This window comes from Bicyclus anynana, chromosome 13 (assembly GCF_947172395.1).
Source record: "Bicyclus anynana chromosome 13, ilBicAnyn1.1, whole genome shotgun sequence".
Taxonomy (NCBI): Eukaryota; Metazoa; Arthropoda; class Insecta; order Lepidoptera; family Nymphalidae; genus Bicyclus; species Bicyclus anynana.
The window spans coordinates 1,992,727-2,009,653 of record NC_069095.1 but is presented as its reverse complement, the minus strand read 5'-3'; the positions used below and the strand labels follow the sequence as shown (position 1 = coordinate 2,009,653).

The window sequence follows — 16,927 nt, the reverse complement described above, 5'->3', positions numbered from 1 at the left end:
TTCTAATGATAAAAAAATTTTAATAAAAAAAATTCAACCGACTTCCAACTCAAAAAATAACTTTAACTAAAAAGCAAAAAATAACATCCTACCTATGTGCTACCTTCTGATCAGTTTGAAGGCGGTGCCAAGCCAGTGATGTTTTAATTAAATACGTTTAAACTACAAAACTTCTGTGGTTATTCCAGAAACAGCTTTAATTAAAACACGACACTGGCTTGGCACCGCCTTCAAACTGATCAGAAGGTAGCACATAGGTAGGATGTTATTTTTTGCTTTTTAGTTAAAGTTATTTTTTGAGTTGGAAGTCGGTTGAATTTTTTTTATTAAAATTTTTATTTTTTTATTTTTAGTGTTAGCATACCCACTGCGTGTCACTACCTATCTAAGTGGAAAGTTCTTATCAATACAAAATTATGAAGTCCAAACACAAGGTAGCTACTGTGAGCCGTCGAGGAGTTCTCTTCAGTGTGCTTCGTCTTCATCACCAGACCCTTAATACAGTCGCAATCCATCTAGGTGGAAAGTTCTCATCAATACAAATTTATCAAGTCCAAACACAAGGTAGCTACTGTGAACCGTCGAGGAGTTCTCTTCACTGTCCCTCGTCTTTATCATCAGACCCTTAATACAGTCACAATCCATCTAGGTGGAAAGTTCTCATCAATACAAATTTATCAAGTCCAAACACAAGGTAGCTACTGTGAACCGTCGAGGAGTTCTCTTCACTGTCCCTCGTCTTTATCATCAGACCCTTAATACAGTCACAATCCATCTAGGTGGAAAGTTCTCATCAATACAAATTTATCAAGTCCAAACACAAGGTAGCTACTGTGAACCGTCGAGGAGTTCTCTTCACTGTCCCTCGTCTTCATCATCAGATCCTTAATACAGTCACAATCCACCTAGGTGGTAAGTTCTCATCAATACAAATTTATCAAGTCCAAACACAAGGTAGCTACTGTGAACCGTCGAGGAGTTCTCTTCACTGTCCCTCGTCTTCATCACCAGACCCTTAATACAGTCACAACCCATATAGGTGGAAAGTACTCATCAATACAAATTAATCAAGCCCAAACAAAAGGTGACTGCTGTAAATGCTTGACGAGTTCCATCGTCTGTGTTTCGGCTCCATCATCAGACCAACTCCAAACCTTCATAAAGTTGTAGTGGTTTAAAATACCTTATGGAAACACTAACAAACGTACTAGCCGTCTCTACAACTTTCGAAAGTTCCCCTCAATTTCTCCAGGATGCCATCATCAGATCCTGACATGAAAAAAATGGGACCACCCTGGAAGTAAACCCTACAAAACAAAAAAAGAATGTTCAAAATCGGTCCACAATTGACGGAATTATCGCTGGACATACATAAAAAAAAAAAAAAAAAAAAAAAAAACATACATACAGCCGAACGTAGAACCTCCTCCTTTTTGGAAGTCGGTTAATAATCATGAATTTGAAAGATCCCGGTCTATTATACTTAGTACAATTATATGTATTAGTAATAGAGTCGTCATTGATTTTAAAACTAAATAGGTAAAAACCCAAGATCAAAGTGATTATGTTAAATCACTAAGCCTAATAATTTGTGACTAAATAAACTTTTAAATTGTGTAGGTACCTTCCCACGATATAAAACCGTAATTTAAACAATAAGTATTTTTTTAAAAAATTAGAGCAATCCTGGTAAACAAAAACATTACGTCATACTGATAATCTAAAACTTCCACAAAAATGATCAAATATCGATATTAGGGACAAAGCTAAAATCGATTACGAATGTTTTGAAATTGACGTAATGATCATGTTCTTTAGTCTATCTATATTGTAGTGTTGGTACCTCACAGTGGGGTCAAAGATTATTCCTTTAAAATTTTAAACATTCCAATGTAGACTCTATTTTCCTCTAGTAAAAGGTTTTATTCCGAGTGTATCATTTAAACTTCATGTAGATAAGTTTAAATAAATATTTCTTTAATTTATAAGTTGATAACTCGCTTGATTTCTAATAATAGTCTTTTGTGACGGGTTACATCTTGATTAAGTACGTTTTATATTTTGAAAAGAATAAATCATGATCCTTTTGAAAGGACTTATTAGCATGAAAATGCTTCCAAGGCGCAAGGTTTGTAAACCTTTTTTTTTTCTGCTGTCAAATCGTCGTAATAAAATTCGAAAACATTCGCGTTTTTACAGTCAGTCTGTTTCGAACTCTCACGCGACGTAGAGATTAAAAGTATTTTTTTTAACTTATGATTTTACGTCATCACTGAAATAAAAAAATTAAAGTTAATTACTTGTTCAATTATCCTTGATTATTATTATCGTATTTTTTCCCGATCAGCTAATATCAATCATGGCAACGTACTCTACGAAAGTATCGCTAAATGAGGTTGTAATAGCTTCAGCAGTTAGGACTCCCATGGGATCCTTCCGAGGGAGCTTGGCTAGTCTCTCAGCACCAGAACTAGGTGCCGTTGCAGTGAAGGCAGCTATTGAAAGAGCCGGCATTCCAAAGGAGGAAGTTAAAGAGGTTAGTGGAGATTCACCTACTTTCTACTTTCACAGTTATTCTATAGCGTGATGTTTAAATCCCATGACATACATACTTAATTTCACATAACTATAAAATAAATAAACAGGTTTTATTACAGTAGTTTTGTAGGTACCTAACAACATTGGATTATGTTAATTCATTGGATTAACTGACCATTTAAATCTTATCTTGTAAGTTTAAAATAGATAACACTAAAAAATCTTGCACCAGTGTACTTGCACAACGTAAATTAATATTTCATAGAAGTATTATTTTCAAGTAACTGTATTTTTAAATTAATCCCTAAAATTAGATAACTCAAGTTCTAATTGGAATGTTTTTTAATTTTCAAATTGGAATATGGTCTTTTTCAAAACTTGGCATTAAAATATTGGATCATACAATTTTTTTTAGTAGTAGTATTGTAGTAGTAGCACCAATTTGTATTTTTTTATCTACAATAAATAAATTTTTATAGGCTTGTGTTTAAATAATAATATGATATCACAAGATGTAAATGTATGTTGCTTTACTTGAAAGGTTGAAAAAGGGTGTTTTCTTGATATTTTATCAAAACAATCACATAATTTCCATTAACTTACAAAAATGCAGTGTTAAAGCTGTTACAAAAATAATTTTTTCTCTAGATTTAAAAATAAATAGGTAACTAATTTTTCTTTAGATTTAAAAGAAATAGGTAACTAATTTTGAATTAATATTTTAGGTTTACATTGGCAATGTTTGCTCTGCATCTCTCGGGCAAGCTCCTGCCAGGCAGGCTGTGATATATGCTGGTCTCCCAAAAAGCACAATATGCACTACAGTTAACAAAGTATGCTCCTCTGGTATGAAATCTGTAATGCTAGCAGCACAGGGTCTTCAAACTGGAGCTCAAGATGTCATTCTTGCTGGTGGAATGGAATCCATGTCAAACGTACCGTTCTACCTGAAGAGAGGTGAAACCACATATGGTGGAGTACAATTAATAGATGGTATTGTATTTGATGGCTTAACTGATGTATACAATAAGTTCCACATGGGCAACTGTGCAGAGAACACTGCTAAGAAATTAGAAATAACTAGGCAGCAACAAGATGATTATGCAATATCCAGTTATAAAAGAAGCGCCTCTGCTTATGAATCAAAGGCGTTTGCTGATGAATTAGTACCAGTACCAGTCCCACAAAAACGTGGAGCCCCTCCAGTAATATTTGCAGAAGATGAAGAATACAAAAGAGTCAACTTTGAGAAGTTCAATAAATTAGCTACCGTGTTTCAGAAAGACAATGGTACAGTAACAGCAGGTAATGCTTCAACTTTGAATGACGGAGCAGCAGCTTTAGTACTAATGACTGCAGATGCTGCACAGAGATTAAATGTTACCCCAATTGCTCGCATTGTTGGATTTGCTGATGGTGAATGTGACCCAATTGACTTCCCCATTGCACCAGCAGTAGCGATACCCAAGCTATTAGAAAAGACTGGTGTTAAACAGGATGATGTAGCATTGTGGGAAATTAATGAAGCATTCAGTGTGGTGGCAGTGGCCAATCAAAAGCTTTTAGGTCTAGACCCAGCTAAGGTTAACGTCCATGGAGGTGCAGTCAGCTTGGGTCACCCTATTGGCATGTCAGGTGCTCGTCTTGTTGTACATTTATGTCATGCTCTAAAGAAAGGAGAGAAAGGTGTAGGGGCTATCTGTAACGGTGGCGGTGGCGCTTCATCAATTATGATTGAAAAATTGTAAGTTTATTAAAATAATATGTATTTATGTCAAAAATTCTACCACCTACCACATTAAAATAAATTAAACTGTAAATGTATAAAATAAATTTAACAGTGTTGTGGTATTGGCTTGATTTATTTATAAATGTTCCACTGGTGCCTTCTAATTTGCGATAGGTGTATGTAAAAATAATAATTTAATATGTATTAATTTGTGTACTCTGTAAAATAGTTCTAAGTGTTATTTTATAGATAGCTTACATATTTTATAGTTTTGTATGTTATATTCTGGGAATATAAAAATATTATGTAATGATTAAATCAAGTGCACTTCATTTTTCTTGTCTTATTTTATTATAATAAATAAAATCTTTAGGTTTTATAATTTTTCAGGTCCAACACAGTTGAGGGTAAACCAATTTTGACCTTCTACACTAAAGATCCATGTCCTTTATGTGATGTTGTTATGGAAGAATTAGAAGCATACAAAGATAAGTTAATAATTAAAAAGATAGATATAACAAAAAAAGAAAATATAAGGTGGCTCAGATTGTATAGGCATGATATACCTGTATTATTTTTAAATGGTCAATATTTGTGTATGCATAGATTAAATCATGATATATTACAAAATCGACTACAAAAAATTTCACAGTCTTAATGCTTATTAGGTGAGCCCTAACTAATTACTGAGTAGTATTTATTGTACATGATCAGATTATGATACTATATAACTTTCTACTGATAAATAAATAGGTAAGTATTTAAGAAAATAAATAGGTACTAATTAACAATGTGTTTGACTTTGTGTTATTATCCAAAATAAAAACAAATAAATTTCTAAGAAATCCTAGATTAAATCCTCAAGTTCTCAGTAAATAAGATCCTAACATGGACTGAAATCTGAGTTTGTAACATCTAAGATGAAACCATTGTTGGGTCTATCTATATTTACATAAAATAAAAGCCAATTAATTCAAGAATTTTTGATTTAAGTACCTTATTTGGAATTTGTGGATTAGGTATATCTATATTATTTAAATGTAGTCAAGTATTATTTTTTAAATATAAACTAGCAGAGCCCTCTCGTTTTCACTCGTGTAGTTCCCGTTAAAGCGGAAAAATCAAAAATTTTTCATACTCATAGTTGGTTTGGTCTCCGCTAAAAGGCTTGACCTGTTTTGATGAAGTTTTTCATGTCATCATACGCGATAAGGGTCGTCCACCCCCTAAGATAACAAAAAACTAGGGTATGCGGGTTAATAAAGTAATATTAAAAAATTACTGATGTTGCAATGCAACGCGAAGCACTATTAATATAAAATTCAAATTTTATATAAATAGTGAGTTTCTTTTTTTTGCCTGTTTCAAATTTTCAATGTCAATCTGTATTCTGTTTATTTGTTCAAGCAATTAAAAAAAAATGTTTGACTGATTATCATGCTGTTTTCTTACAGTTTTATGTTGACAGATTCGGGAGATTTTTAATTATTGCAATAAAATAAATCTTTGAGTCTAAACCAAGTTTAAACTTTTTAAACCACAAACGGCTAAAGAAAAAAATTTTAATAAAAAAAATAACAACTTCAAAACCTAAAACGTACCCGCTAAACTAAAAAGCGTAAAATAACAACATAGTATTATTTTATACTACCTGCTGATCAGTTTGAAGTCGGTGCTAAGCCGGTGTCGTATTCATTTCCGTTTCTGAAAGAACCACATTTCAATATTTATGGCTTGAATTAATACATCATCGGATTAGCACCGTCTTCAACAAGGAACATATTTACTCAGGTCTTCAAACTGAGAATATAATAATACTACCTATGTTGTTATTTTACGCTTTTTAGTTTAGCGGGTAGGTTTTAGGTTTTGAAGTCGGTTGAATTTTTTTTACTAAAATTTTATTATTTTTCCATTTTTAGTGTACTACTAAAAAAAATGAAAATAAATACCGGTCAAATTTAAAACCATTTTTGAAGTCGGTTAAAAATAGTTGAAACCTCAGCTGACAGCTCAACCGAGAAATCTGTGGTTTAAAAAATATAAATTGACGACGTTTATGAATTCAAAATGTCAATGTCAAAGCAGTGTTGCCCTTTGCCAGAAGACTCCCAAAGTTATGAGGTACCTATTAAAACATAACAGAAACCTGATAATAGCACTTTGCTACTTTCGTTGAGTGAAAGTTCCTAGTTGACTTTAGATGGGAAGAGCTTATTAATTAATTTTAAAGCATGTCAACCATTTTTCTACACAAGGTCAGGTAAGGGTATTATGTCGAATAAATTAAGCATTTGTAGGTATAACTTTTTCTAGTGATAGTGATAGTACGTGATCAATATGTGTGTGGATGTGCCGGTGTATCTTTAAATATGTAAACCTCACAGTTTACTCAAAATATACATTTTAAGGATTATTTAAAACCATTCTACAATATTAAAACATATGTCGCATTGTATCCAAAATAAATTATATACACTTGTTTCTGATTTTGTAAGTGCCATAGGTTCATCAATAGGACTTCAGCGGTGTCACCAGGGATTTTGGACGAGTGCAGAAGCATCGCCTGATGGGGCTCAAAGGTAGATGCAGAAGATGTGGACGGTACGACTCTCTCTATGATGTCTCCTCTGAGACTCGGACCATGGTCTAACAGTTCATTCTGTTTTGGCCTAAATATATCAGTCTGGGCGCCCCCGAGATCGTGAGTTAAAAATCCCACATTCGGATCAGCGGCGCGCACTTCATGGATGCAAAATTGTACTACCTACCCTAAGCATTCATTACGAACCTAGATTGAGGAAAGAATTTTCCATTTTGTACGATTTGTACTTATCATGCATACCCTAGTCAAAATCCTTGTATACGTCACTGATTCGGATAACGTCAGACATGGGGACCTTTTTTTCGCCGGCGAAGACGCCGTGCCGTGTAGCTTGTGTTTGTATTGCGTGGAAAGCATTTTCGGTCATTATGTCATCAGCAGGAAAGTAAAGGACGTTTTTCGAGCGTCTAGATCTACAATTGTCATTGGGATATCGGGGGTGTAGTCTTGCCACCCACCTTAACCACTAGTTGGTTGGGGTGGGTGGCGGCTTTCTCAAAATGAGTTTTTGAGACCTGTTTGATAATCGGTTCTGAAGGGCCTGAAGAGGTCTCAGAGTCATGGTGGGCAATTACTACTTTAGCGCATTATTCATTGGGCGGATGCAGGTCCTTATAGAGAGGGACCTTGGAGTGGAGAGAAAATTTACTTTTAGCACTAATCATGCTGCTCCATTTGCGAAACCACTTTGCTAAGTGTGTTACCGCTTTCTGCAAGCCGTCTGGGGGGGGGGGGGGTCGAGGGGCCTTTGAGGTCTAGGGGTTTTTTGGGATCGGGGGGGTCTTTCTGGGTTGGGGCCTTTTGGGCCAGCTGTCTTCAGGTCACGGCTTACATCAATTTAAAACATTACCCTCTTCTTCTTCTTACGCAGTAAGAAGGAGGGTAATGTTTTATGGGTAGTCTCCTTTTCGGTTTTTTTTCCGTCTAGACCGCTGCGCGCGATAAGCAACTTCGTTCTAATAGAAAGAAAAATTGAGAAGCAATCGGACTAATCTGAGCACGCCGCATCGGCTGAGGTTAAATACATTGTATAAACACAAGATAATTTATTTGAAATATTTTGGGGAACATGCAAGAATTAATCAACGAATATAGCAACTCTTATTAAGTACACACTAAATTCCCATTCCCTATTTCACAGGATAAAAAAATCAAAATGAAATAACAATTTGAAGTTACGATTTCTTGATTCACAAAGAATGTAACTGAAAACTGTAATCAGTTGTTGTTTTGGAATCTTGACGATAATGCTACCTTTTTAGGAAAATGAAATGGTAAAAGTTACACGAGTATTATGAATCCTAGTGGAAAGATGGAACATTAATTTTGACAATCCCGTATTTTGGAAACGCAAATATAGTATAAAATATTACTTCCCAAATATTAGTAAAACATGGAAAATTCAGCAGTAAATACCCTGGAAGCGGCAGCTCAAGTGTTAATGGTAAATATCATTCATGAATTGTATTATTTATATTTAAAATTCTGTTTTTTTATTTCAACTTGTTTGTTTACTGATAACTCGTAGGCACCGCCGAATTTAGTAAGTTCCGAGCAACGGCATCAAGCAGAGAGTGTATTTCTCGAATTCAGAAGCACAAAAAACCCATATCAGCTCTGTAGGGAGATATTAGAAAAGTCCAGCTCAGATTATGTGCTGTTTGAGGCAGCAAGCTTAATTAAAACTGCACTTATCCGAGAATGGAATTTACTGTCAGCAGACGATATTACTTCATTGAGAGAGTATTTGCTTAGCTACTTGCTGAGGAAGGAAGCACCCCCTTTTTTAAAAGAGAAATTGTTACAGGTATGTTATTTAATGTTAATTTTGTTGCATTATATAACTCCCCAATTGATTTTGACAACGGTTGTTAAAACCATTGAAATCTTTTAGTTGAAACAATTTTGAATTGAATTATTTATATAATTTTCTGTGAAGTCTTGTCAAATCTCAAGATCTTTGTTGCTTTATCATCATCATCATCATCATATCAGCCGATGGATGTCCACTGCAAGACATAGGCCTTTTGTAGGGACTTTTGTTGGTCCATCTACAAAGAATTGCCTGATACTGACCACGCTGGGCATGCAGATTGGTCAGAGCAGGGCCAAATTACTCACACCGTTGTCACTGCTGCCAGACACCGGCCTGTGCCATTTAAAAATCTAGCCATATTGTTGCTTAGCCCTACAGAAAAAATACTCATAACATACAAATCTTACAATTCACTTAGACATAGCAGCATTTTTAAAATATTGACTTGATAATGTTTGATTCCAAATTGTTGAAGTAAATTGCATATTTCAATTTAATATTCATCATGCATAATGTATATCTACCAAGTAGAGCATATTCTATTCAACATTATGATACTAGTCAAAATAGGCCTTGCATTTTAACAAATAATGTTGCTAAGCAATATTGATATAACATTGTTTTTGTAAGGAGCAGTGATAGCCTAGTGGATATGACCTCTGCCTCCGATTCCGGAGGGTGTGGGTTCGAATCCGGTCCCGGGCATGCACCTCCAACTTTTCAGTTGTGTGCATTTTAAGAAATTAAATATCACGTGTCTCAATCGGTGAAGGAAAACATCGTGAGGAAACCTGCATACCAGAGAATTATCTTCATTCTCTGCGTGTGTGAAGTCTGCCAATCCGCATTGGGCCAGCGTGGTGGACTATTGGCGTAACCCCTCTCATTCTGAGAGGAGACTCGAGCTCAGCAGTGAGCCGAATATGGGTTGATGACGACGATTGTTTTTGTAAAATTAATGATTCTAAAGGGGACTATCCATTGTTCATGTCCCAGAAAAATTTAACTATACCAAAAATTTGCCATAATTTAAATATATAGCATATTTATGTAACACGGTTGTGTCAATTGGATTAATTTAAAATATTGTATTATTACTATTTTCAAGTATGTTGCTGGCCATGTCCCCATATGATTGAAATATGTAATATTGTAATATTGTATGAAATGTGTGTATTGAAATATGCCAGCAACCTACTTGAAGGTTTCCTGTTAGCAGGCACATAAGTAGAAAAATATATTGTGTCTATATTTTATGAATAATATGACTGGTAGAAATATTGTTGCAACTGTATCATAGGTTGACGGACAGTGGGTTACTGTGTCCATGTTATGACCATTATTTGGTATTTGAGCTGGGCAAGGTATCAAGAATTTATAAATGCACCTGCCCAGTTTTTATATAACATTATAATCACATATGAATCACAATAATAAAAGAAAAGTAACAATTAACAATTACTTTTTTTTGAAAACCTTTCATAAGAACCTTCACTGAAAATAAAAATTAGGAACACCTGGACACAAAACTTTATATGTTTGCTAATTCCTTCTTATTAATGCAACAAAATTAATTTATAATCAGTATTCTCAGTGACTGTTCAGTCCAAACAAAGTGGACAGTCTGATTTATTAAATTTATATACAGTGTACTCTATATAACAACACTAAAGGGACTGTACATTATATGGCGTTATAGTGAGTGCTTGTTATATGGAGAGAAGAAAAATGTATGAGTAAACCTTTTTCTTCAATACACAGAGATTTTCTTTTACAAGCCATGTTTACTATTAGTTTGTGAGCAACTAAGAATATGATAATGTATAAATTCCATGACTTATTAGCCATGGTCAACAACAGTGTACATGTTTAATACAGGCAGGCAGACAAAAGAATGTAGACAGCTGCACAGTTTTCACTAATTTTGGCATCTTAAAAGGTACTTTTTATTGCTTAATTGTCTTTATAGAAAATGGGTGTAAAGCTGTATAGAGTGTATCATTGTATGGCTAAGCTAAACCAATCAAAGCCATGTGATAACGACGCTTTAGAGAGTTTGACGTTAAATTGAGTGACGTTATATGGAGTTTACACTGTATATACATTATACATTTATAACAATTTATATATTTATTTATTTAAATTTATATATTATATACAAGTTATAGAGATCACTCTTAAATGTTTAAAATACAAACAGCTAAGCTATATTATTAGTTGTATTTCTTATTATATATGCAATGTACCTAATTATCACAGAAATTCATAATTTCCTTATTTCTTTGTAGACAATTGCAGTTATAATAAAAAGGGGAAGCATAAATGATGGCGGTAGAGAGAGAAAAGCATTACTTGAAGAATTGGAGAAAATAATTCTTAGCTCACCAATAAGCCAACAAAAGCTAGCATGTTCTCTCATATTAGCTATAATGCAAGAGTACGCCATCACTGTAAAATCAGCTGACGTTGGCTTAATATGGGAAGTGCATTTCAGACTTAAGAAATCGTTTGAGGCTTTGGATTTGAAGAGAATATTTCGTTTCACTGTCAGTATTTTGGAACAAATCGTCCGTTCTGGTCACCACCCTGAAGGAGAACAGGCTTTACTAACAAAACAGCTGTTGACGATAGTTGAAACTGTTTTGTGTTGGAGTCACGTGTCACCTTTGCTTTCGAAAAGGTTGATAGGTGCATTTGAGGCTATATACGAAAGTGATACTGCGCCTGCGTTGCGTTTAAGCATTAACTGGAGAGACACTATATTGCAGCCAGAGTTAATAGCGTTGTTTTTTGAAATACACATGTATGTGAGAGCTACACCACAGTTGGCGAGCCCGTCTCTAACTTGTTTAGTACAATTGGCTAGCTTGAGTGGCATTGTGGTGTTTGCGAGTAACTTAAAACAGCAGTATTTAGAGAATTATGTGAATAGTTTTATGAATATGCTGGCATTCATACAACCGCTGGAAAGGGAGATGTTGGGTATATCAGATATTTACAGAAGATTGGTCCAGTTCTTTACACCTGCCATGATAGCTGCAATGCCTCCAGCGTTTCTACAGAATCTAACGAGTTACACTTGTCACTGCATAAGAGGATCTATAATTGAAGAGGGTGTAAGTATTTATATCTCAGACCAATTATAGAAGGACCTGTATCGCACTCATAGTCACGAACAAAATTGTCTGTCATTTTCTGAGGAAAACGAGCTTAGATTTGATATATATCTTATACTTAACTTGAAGTTTTTGCCCGTTTTTTACACAATTCAATTACACAAAAAGGTATTTTTACGGAGCGCTTTAACCGACGAACACGATTACAACTATTTAAGATCGATTCTGTAGTTTTTATAATCGCATTAGATCGTTGATCATATACTTTGACAGAAAAGTAACGTCTAGCGAGGCAGGTCCTATACAATAATTGGTCTGAGATTTATATATAGGTATAATATTGATGCAAAAACTATTTGAATATAACTTAAATTCATATTACATTCAGCTGGGCAGAGAGAACAACACAGGAGAATTGACATTTCAAGAGCCCCTTAGACCTACGCTCAAAGTTTTCTCTGGTACCTACATGATATAGCTGACATCTGCACTGCGAATTCTAAAACATTTGTCTCTAATGCTAATTATTATATCTACCTGACGTGCAATTTATATTATACACTAGCGGACGCCCGCGACTTCGTCCGCGTGAAACCCTACTACTACCCTACCCTACTCCCACTACAGCTACCCTACCCTACCCTTGCCTGGATGGAAAGATGGAAGCTTAAAAAATGGAGTAACTTCTCCCGTTTTCCCAACATTACCCTCCCCTTCACTGCTTTGCTCCTATTGATCGCAGCGTGATAAAAAGTATACTATAACCTGCCCAGGAATATGAAGAATAATTGTACCAAGTTTTGTTAAAATCCGTTGAGTAGTTTTTATTTCTATAACGAAAACAGACAGACAAAAATTCTATTGATTGCAATTTTGGCATCTGTATCGATCAGTAATCACGCGCTGATAGTTGTTAACTGACTTCAAAAAGGAGGAGGTTCTCAATTTGACTAGTATTTTTTTTTATGTATGTACCCCGATTACTCAAAGACGCCTAGACCGATTTCAAAAATTCTTTTCTTGTTTTTTTTTAAATATATTTCATGTACAGAATTGACCTTTTTACAGATTTATTATAAGTATTGATAATTCAATATGATAATTTTTTTTTACTTCTAAATTAACTAACGCAATGCTAATTCTTATAATCCCCTAGTTATATACTCATCATTATTCGATATCTTACAGGTTAACGAAGACACGGTATGGAGAGAATCACTAAACAAGTTCCTACACACCTGGTGTTCAATAGTTCATGATACAGATGGGTTTTCCAATGAGAGACTTGTGAGCCCTTGCATCGAAATCTTCATGACCTATTTACAGTGTCGACTCGCGCCTCCTGATGGGACAAGGTATAATATAAAGCAACTTACTTTTGCGAAAGTGTAATGATCTTAATAACTATTGCTCAGGCGTATATTGCGAAGCTTAGTATAGGAAATCTAGAAAAAATCGTATACTATTTGTACAAGAATTACATGACTCGAGATTTTTTAACCATCGGTAGGGAGCAACCCAAGAAGCTTATCTTAAGTACATCGACTGCCCCCTCCCTTGAAGTGGCTCAGAAACTCAAAAAGTTTTTGGATTGCGTTTTTCTCCTGAACTATGAGTTTTTCATTAAAGTTTATTTGACAAAAAATGTAGAGGACATTCTCATCTACAATTAATTTCATTGAGGTACTTAAAAATTAGACGCCTTTACAAGCACTTTTGAAACGCCAAGATAAGTCATGATTTAATGGTGGTAGTTACGTGGGTTGGTCCAAGAAGAATATTTTGTTTTTAAAAAGAATATTTGCCATATCTTTTAAATATGACTAATATTCTCATTCCCCCCCAACCAGAAAGACTGTATTAGGAGTGGGTACGACAATAGACCAACGGGGCGAGGATCAAACCATCACCCCTCGGTAATAAGTCCAACCGCTCTTACCGTTGAGCTATTCAGGCTCTAAAATTAATGAATTAATTGAATTAGCAGAGCACGGTGTAAGGTGCGCAAAACAGGTTGCGCACAAAAAACTTAGAGCTATTCGTTCATCGAATTTTACTGCCCATATTTTTTTTTCATACTGGGGGCTATATATGAAAAATCGATTCTTAAGCAGTAAACTCCAAAAAAAGTTCTTTAAAAAATTTTCACGAAAAATTCAATAAAGTTTATTAGAATACTGCTTGAAAATGAATTAATAACCAACAGAGGTACAGAAAGCAGCGACGGTTGCGGCGATGACATCAAGGATGATGTAGAAGATGACGAAAGACAGCTACATAGCAATGTTTTGCTGACGATTGGAGCGATTGCGCGAAAAGCTCCTGCGCATTGCTGTCATGTGCTGTACAACTTGCTGACTGATAGAAGCAAACGGTATGTATCATAATTATTATATACTCAGAGGCACAATTATCCGCCCCCTTTAATATGACACAAGTATATTTTAATGGGCGGATATTTGTCCCTCTGAGTATATTTGTAGGTGTTTTGCTGACTATAAGTTATTGGATTTATTACTGCAATAATTATATTACAACTATTGAACCTACTTTATTATAATCATATTATGATGTCCAACTATACATTGTAATTGTTAAAAATTTCATTTCATTTTAATTTCAATTCAATTCATATTCCGAGAGCTATGCTAGACTTTTTCAAGTATGTACCTATTTATTATGTTATCTGTAATATATATGCTTAAAACGTTTCCTTAAAGGGTTTCATAGTCGTCGTGTTATTTGTTTATTTTTTTTTTTTTTACAAGTTAGCCCTTGATTACAATCTCACCTGATGGTAAGTGATGATGCAATCTAAGATGGAAACAAGTTAGTTGTTTGGAGGAGGATGGAAATCCACAACGTTTTCGGTTTCTACACGACATCGTTAAATCGCTTGGCGGTACGTCTTTGTCGGTAGGGTGGTAACTAGCCACGGCCAAAGCCTCCCACCAACCAAACCTGGACCAATTAAGAAAACCTCAATCGGCCCAGCTGGGGATCGAACCCAGGACCTCCGTTTTGTAAATCCATCGCGCACACCACTGCGCCACGGAGGCCCTCAAAAAAAATAATCTGACTTAACTAAGAACACTTGGGTTGTCAAAACTAATCTAACGATAACTAAAATAAATATACGAGCGAAAAACATAACCCATCTTGGCAATCGGGTAAAAAGGGTGAATATTCGAAAAAAAAAATACATTAAAATGGTTTTTTTTTAAATTAAAAAGTTGTGTTGTGAATTATTGAATTTATTTTAATCAAAGCAATATAGAAGACTGAAGAAGTTTTGTAATTATTTTCAATTTTTTTAGTGATTTTTGTTATACAATTTCCAACATGACTTATGATGTCCGCGTGCCTCGCATAAGCAAGAAAATACCGATACGCAATTTAATGGCATTTTATAAATAAAATTATCATTCTATACAAAATATTTTATCTAATCTCGTGTCATAATATTCCAATTATGAAATCAAAAAATATATTATAAAGGCACAGATTATTCACATGCATACTGTAATAAATTAAAAAATTACATTATTTCACTGTTCTTTGTATAGAAAGTGTGCTATAATATAACTTTTTTACTAAAGAACATCTGGGTTCTTGGTCTTTTGTGCAGCTCTGGGTTCTTGATTTTTTAACAATGTTTTGTTTTTATTTTAAAATTTCAAGTTGGTATATTTTAATTAAAAAAATAATTAATTACCAATTTCAAAAGTACAGTTATTTAAATCGTGATGCAAATACGAATATGAAGACATTGCTGTACGGGTGTCAATCTTTGCCTGTTGGTATACACTTAAAACAATATTGTATTCGTAATATAATTATGGTGCCACTCGAATTACATTATTGATTTAATTACAAATTTATATTTTAAGTGCATTTTAGCTTTGTATTTTTTTTTTAAATCACTGACTCAAGCTCTGATACGGAACAAACTCTCCCGGATATACGCCATGTCATCAACCCATATTCGGCTCACTGCTGAGCTCGAGTCTCCTCTCAGAATGAGAGGGATAAGGCCAATAGTCCACCACGCTGGCCCGATGCGGATTGGCAGACTTCACACACGCAGAGAATTAAGATAATTCTCAGGTATGCAGGTTTCCTCACGATGTTTTCCTTCACCGATTGAGACACGTGATATTTAATTTCTTAAAATGCACACAACTGAAAAGTTGAATCCCTCCGGAATCGGAGGCAGAGGTTATATCCACTGGGCTATCAGGACTCTTTTCATCTCGATCATCTCCCGGATATATTGGAAAGTTTTACTAATTCAACCATCAATCCTTTACCTTCTGAGCTGTGGAAAATGTACTAGTATTTAATTTTGTTAGATTCCTATTTCATGAGATTAGATATAGTAGAGTATGAAACGTGCATAACTTGCCATTAAAGCACTCGTGTCTCTATTAATGCATTCGTGCTCGTTTCATAATCTACTATTATACATTATACAATTATTTAAATATGTTCGTTCGTTATCAACCCATACTCGGCTCACTGCTGAGCTTGAGTCTCCTCTCAGAAGGGGTTAGGCCTTAGTCCATCACGCTGGCCCAATGCGGATTAGCAGACTTCACACACGCAGAGAATTAAGAAAATTCTCAGGTGTGCAGGTTTCTTCACGATGTTTTTCCTTTACCTTTTGAGACACGTGATATTTAATTTCTTAACATGCACACAACTGAAAAGTTGGAGGTGCATGCCCCGGACCGGATTCGAATCTACGCTCTCCGAATCGAAGGCAGAGGTCATATCCACTGAGCTATCACGTCTCTCAATGTATGTATGGTAGTTTACATTCTAATATGTATTTTGTGGTTTTTAGGCTTGAAAGTCAACTGCAACTTATGCATATGGGCAAATTGCAAATAGTTACCGGTGGAGAACTGGTTACTCTATTCGAAGATCTTCACTGGATTTTAATGATAACAGGTAAATAATCTCATCATCTCATCATCATCATCATCAATTTAAAAATTAGTTTACCTCCAACTTTCCTTCAAGCAAGGTATTGAAGGCAGTCGAATTTTAGAAGTTAATCTGACAGTCAAATCGTCGATTTATAATTTTTCATTATTATTTACTGAAATTTTTTCACAGAA

General features: G+C 34.7%; 2 protein-coding genes across 3 annotated transcripts in view; both read left to right on the top strand.

The window, feature by feature from the left end:
- Positions 1–1,516: 1,516 nt before the first annotated feature.
- LOC112045442 (acetyl-CoA acetyltransferase B, mitochondrial) lies at positions 1,517–4,599 on the top strand. Of its 2 annotated transcripts, none has more exons than XM_024081611.2 (3): positions 1,517–2,128; positions 2,348–2,536; positions 3,264–4,599. In XM_024081611.2, exons 1-3 carry the CDS (start codon positions 2,078–2,080, stop codon positions 4,284–4,286), a joined length of 1,263 nt encoding a protein of 420 aa, XP_023937379.1. In that variant the 5' UTR covers positions 1,517–2,077; the 3' UTR covers positions 4,287–4,599. The 2 variants fall into 2 exon arrangements, with proteins under 2 accessions (XP_023937379.1, XP_023937380.1); XM_024081612.2 differs by lacking the exon at positions 1,517–2,128 and adding an exon at positions 2,221–2,239.
- A 3,233-nt stretch (positions 4,600–7,832) lies between these two features.
- LOC112045441 (exportin-4) overlaps positions 7,833–16,927 on the top strand; it is a 29,288-nt gene continuing 20,193 nt past the window's right edge. Inside the window, exons 1-6 of the mRNA XM_052884944.1 lie at positions 7,833–8,316; positions 8,401–8,679; positions 10,977–11,804; positions 12,993–13,159; positions 14,011–14,178; positions 16,651–16,757. Coding sequence (XP_052740904.1) covers positions 8,266–8,316; positions 8,401–8,679; positions 10,977–11,804; positions 12,993–13,159; positions 14,011–14,178; positions 16,651–16,757 — 1,600 coding nt within the window. The 5' untranslated portion in view covers positions 7,833–8,265. The remainder of the gene's footprint in view (positions 8,317–8,400; positions 8,680–10,976; positions 11,805–12,992; positions 13,160–14,010; positions 14,179–16,650; positions 16,758–16,927) is intronic.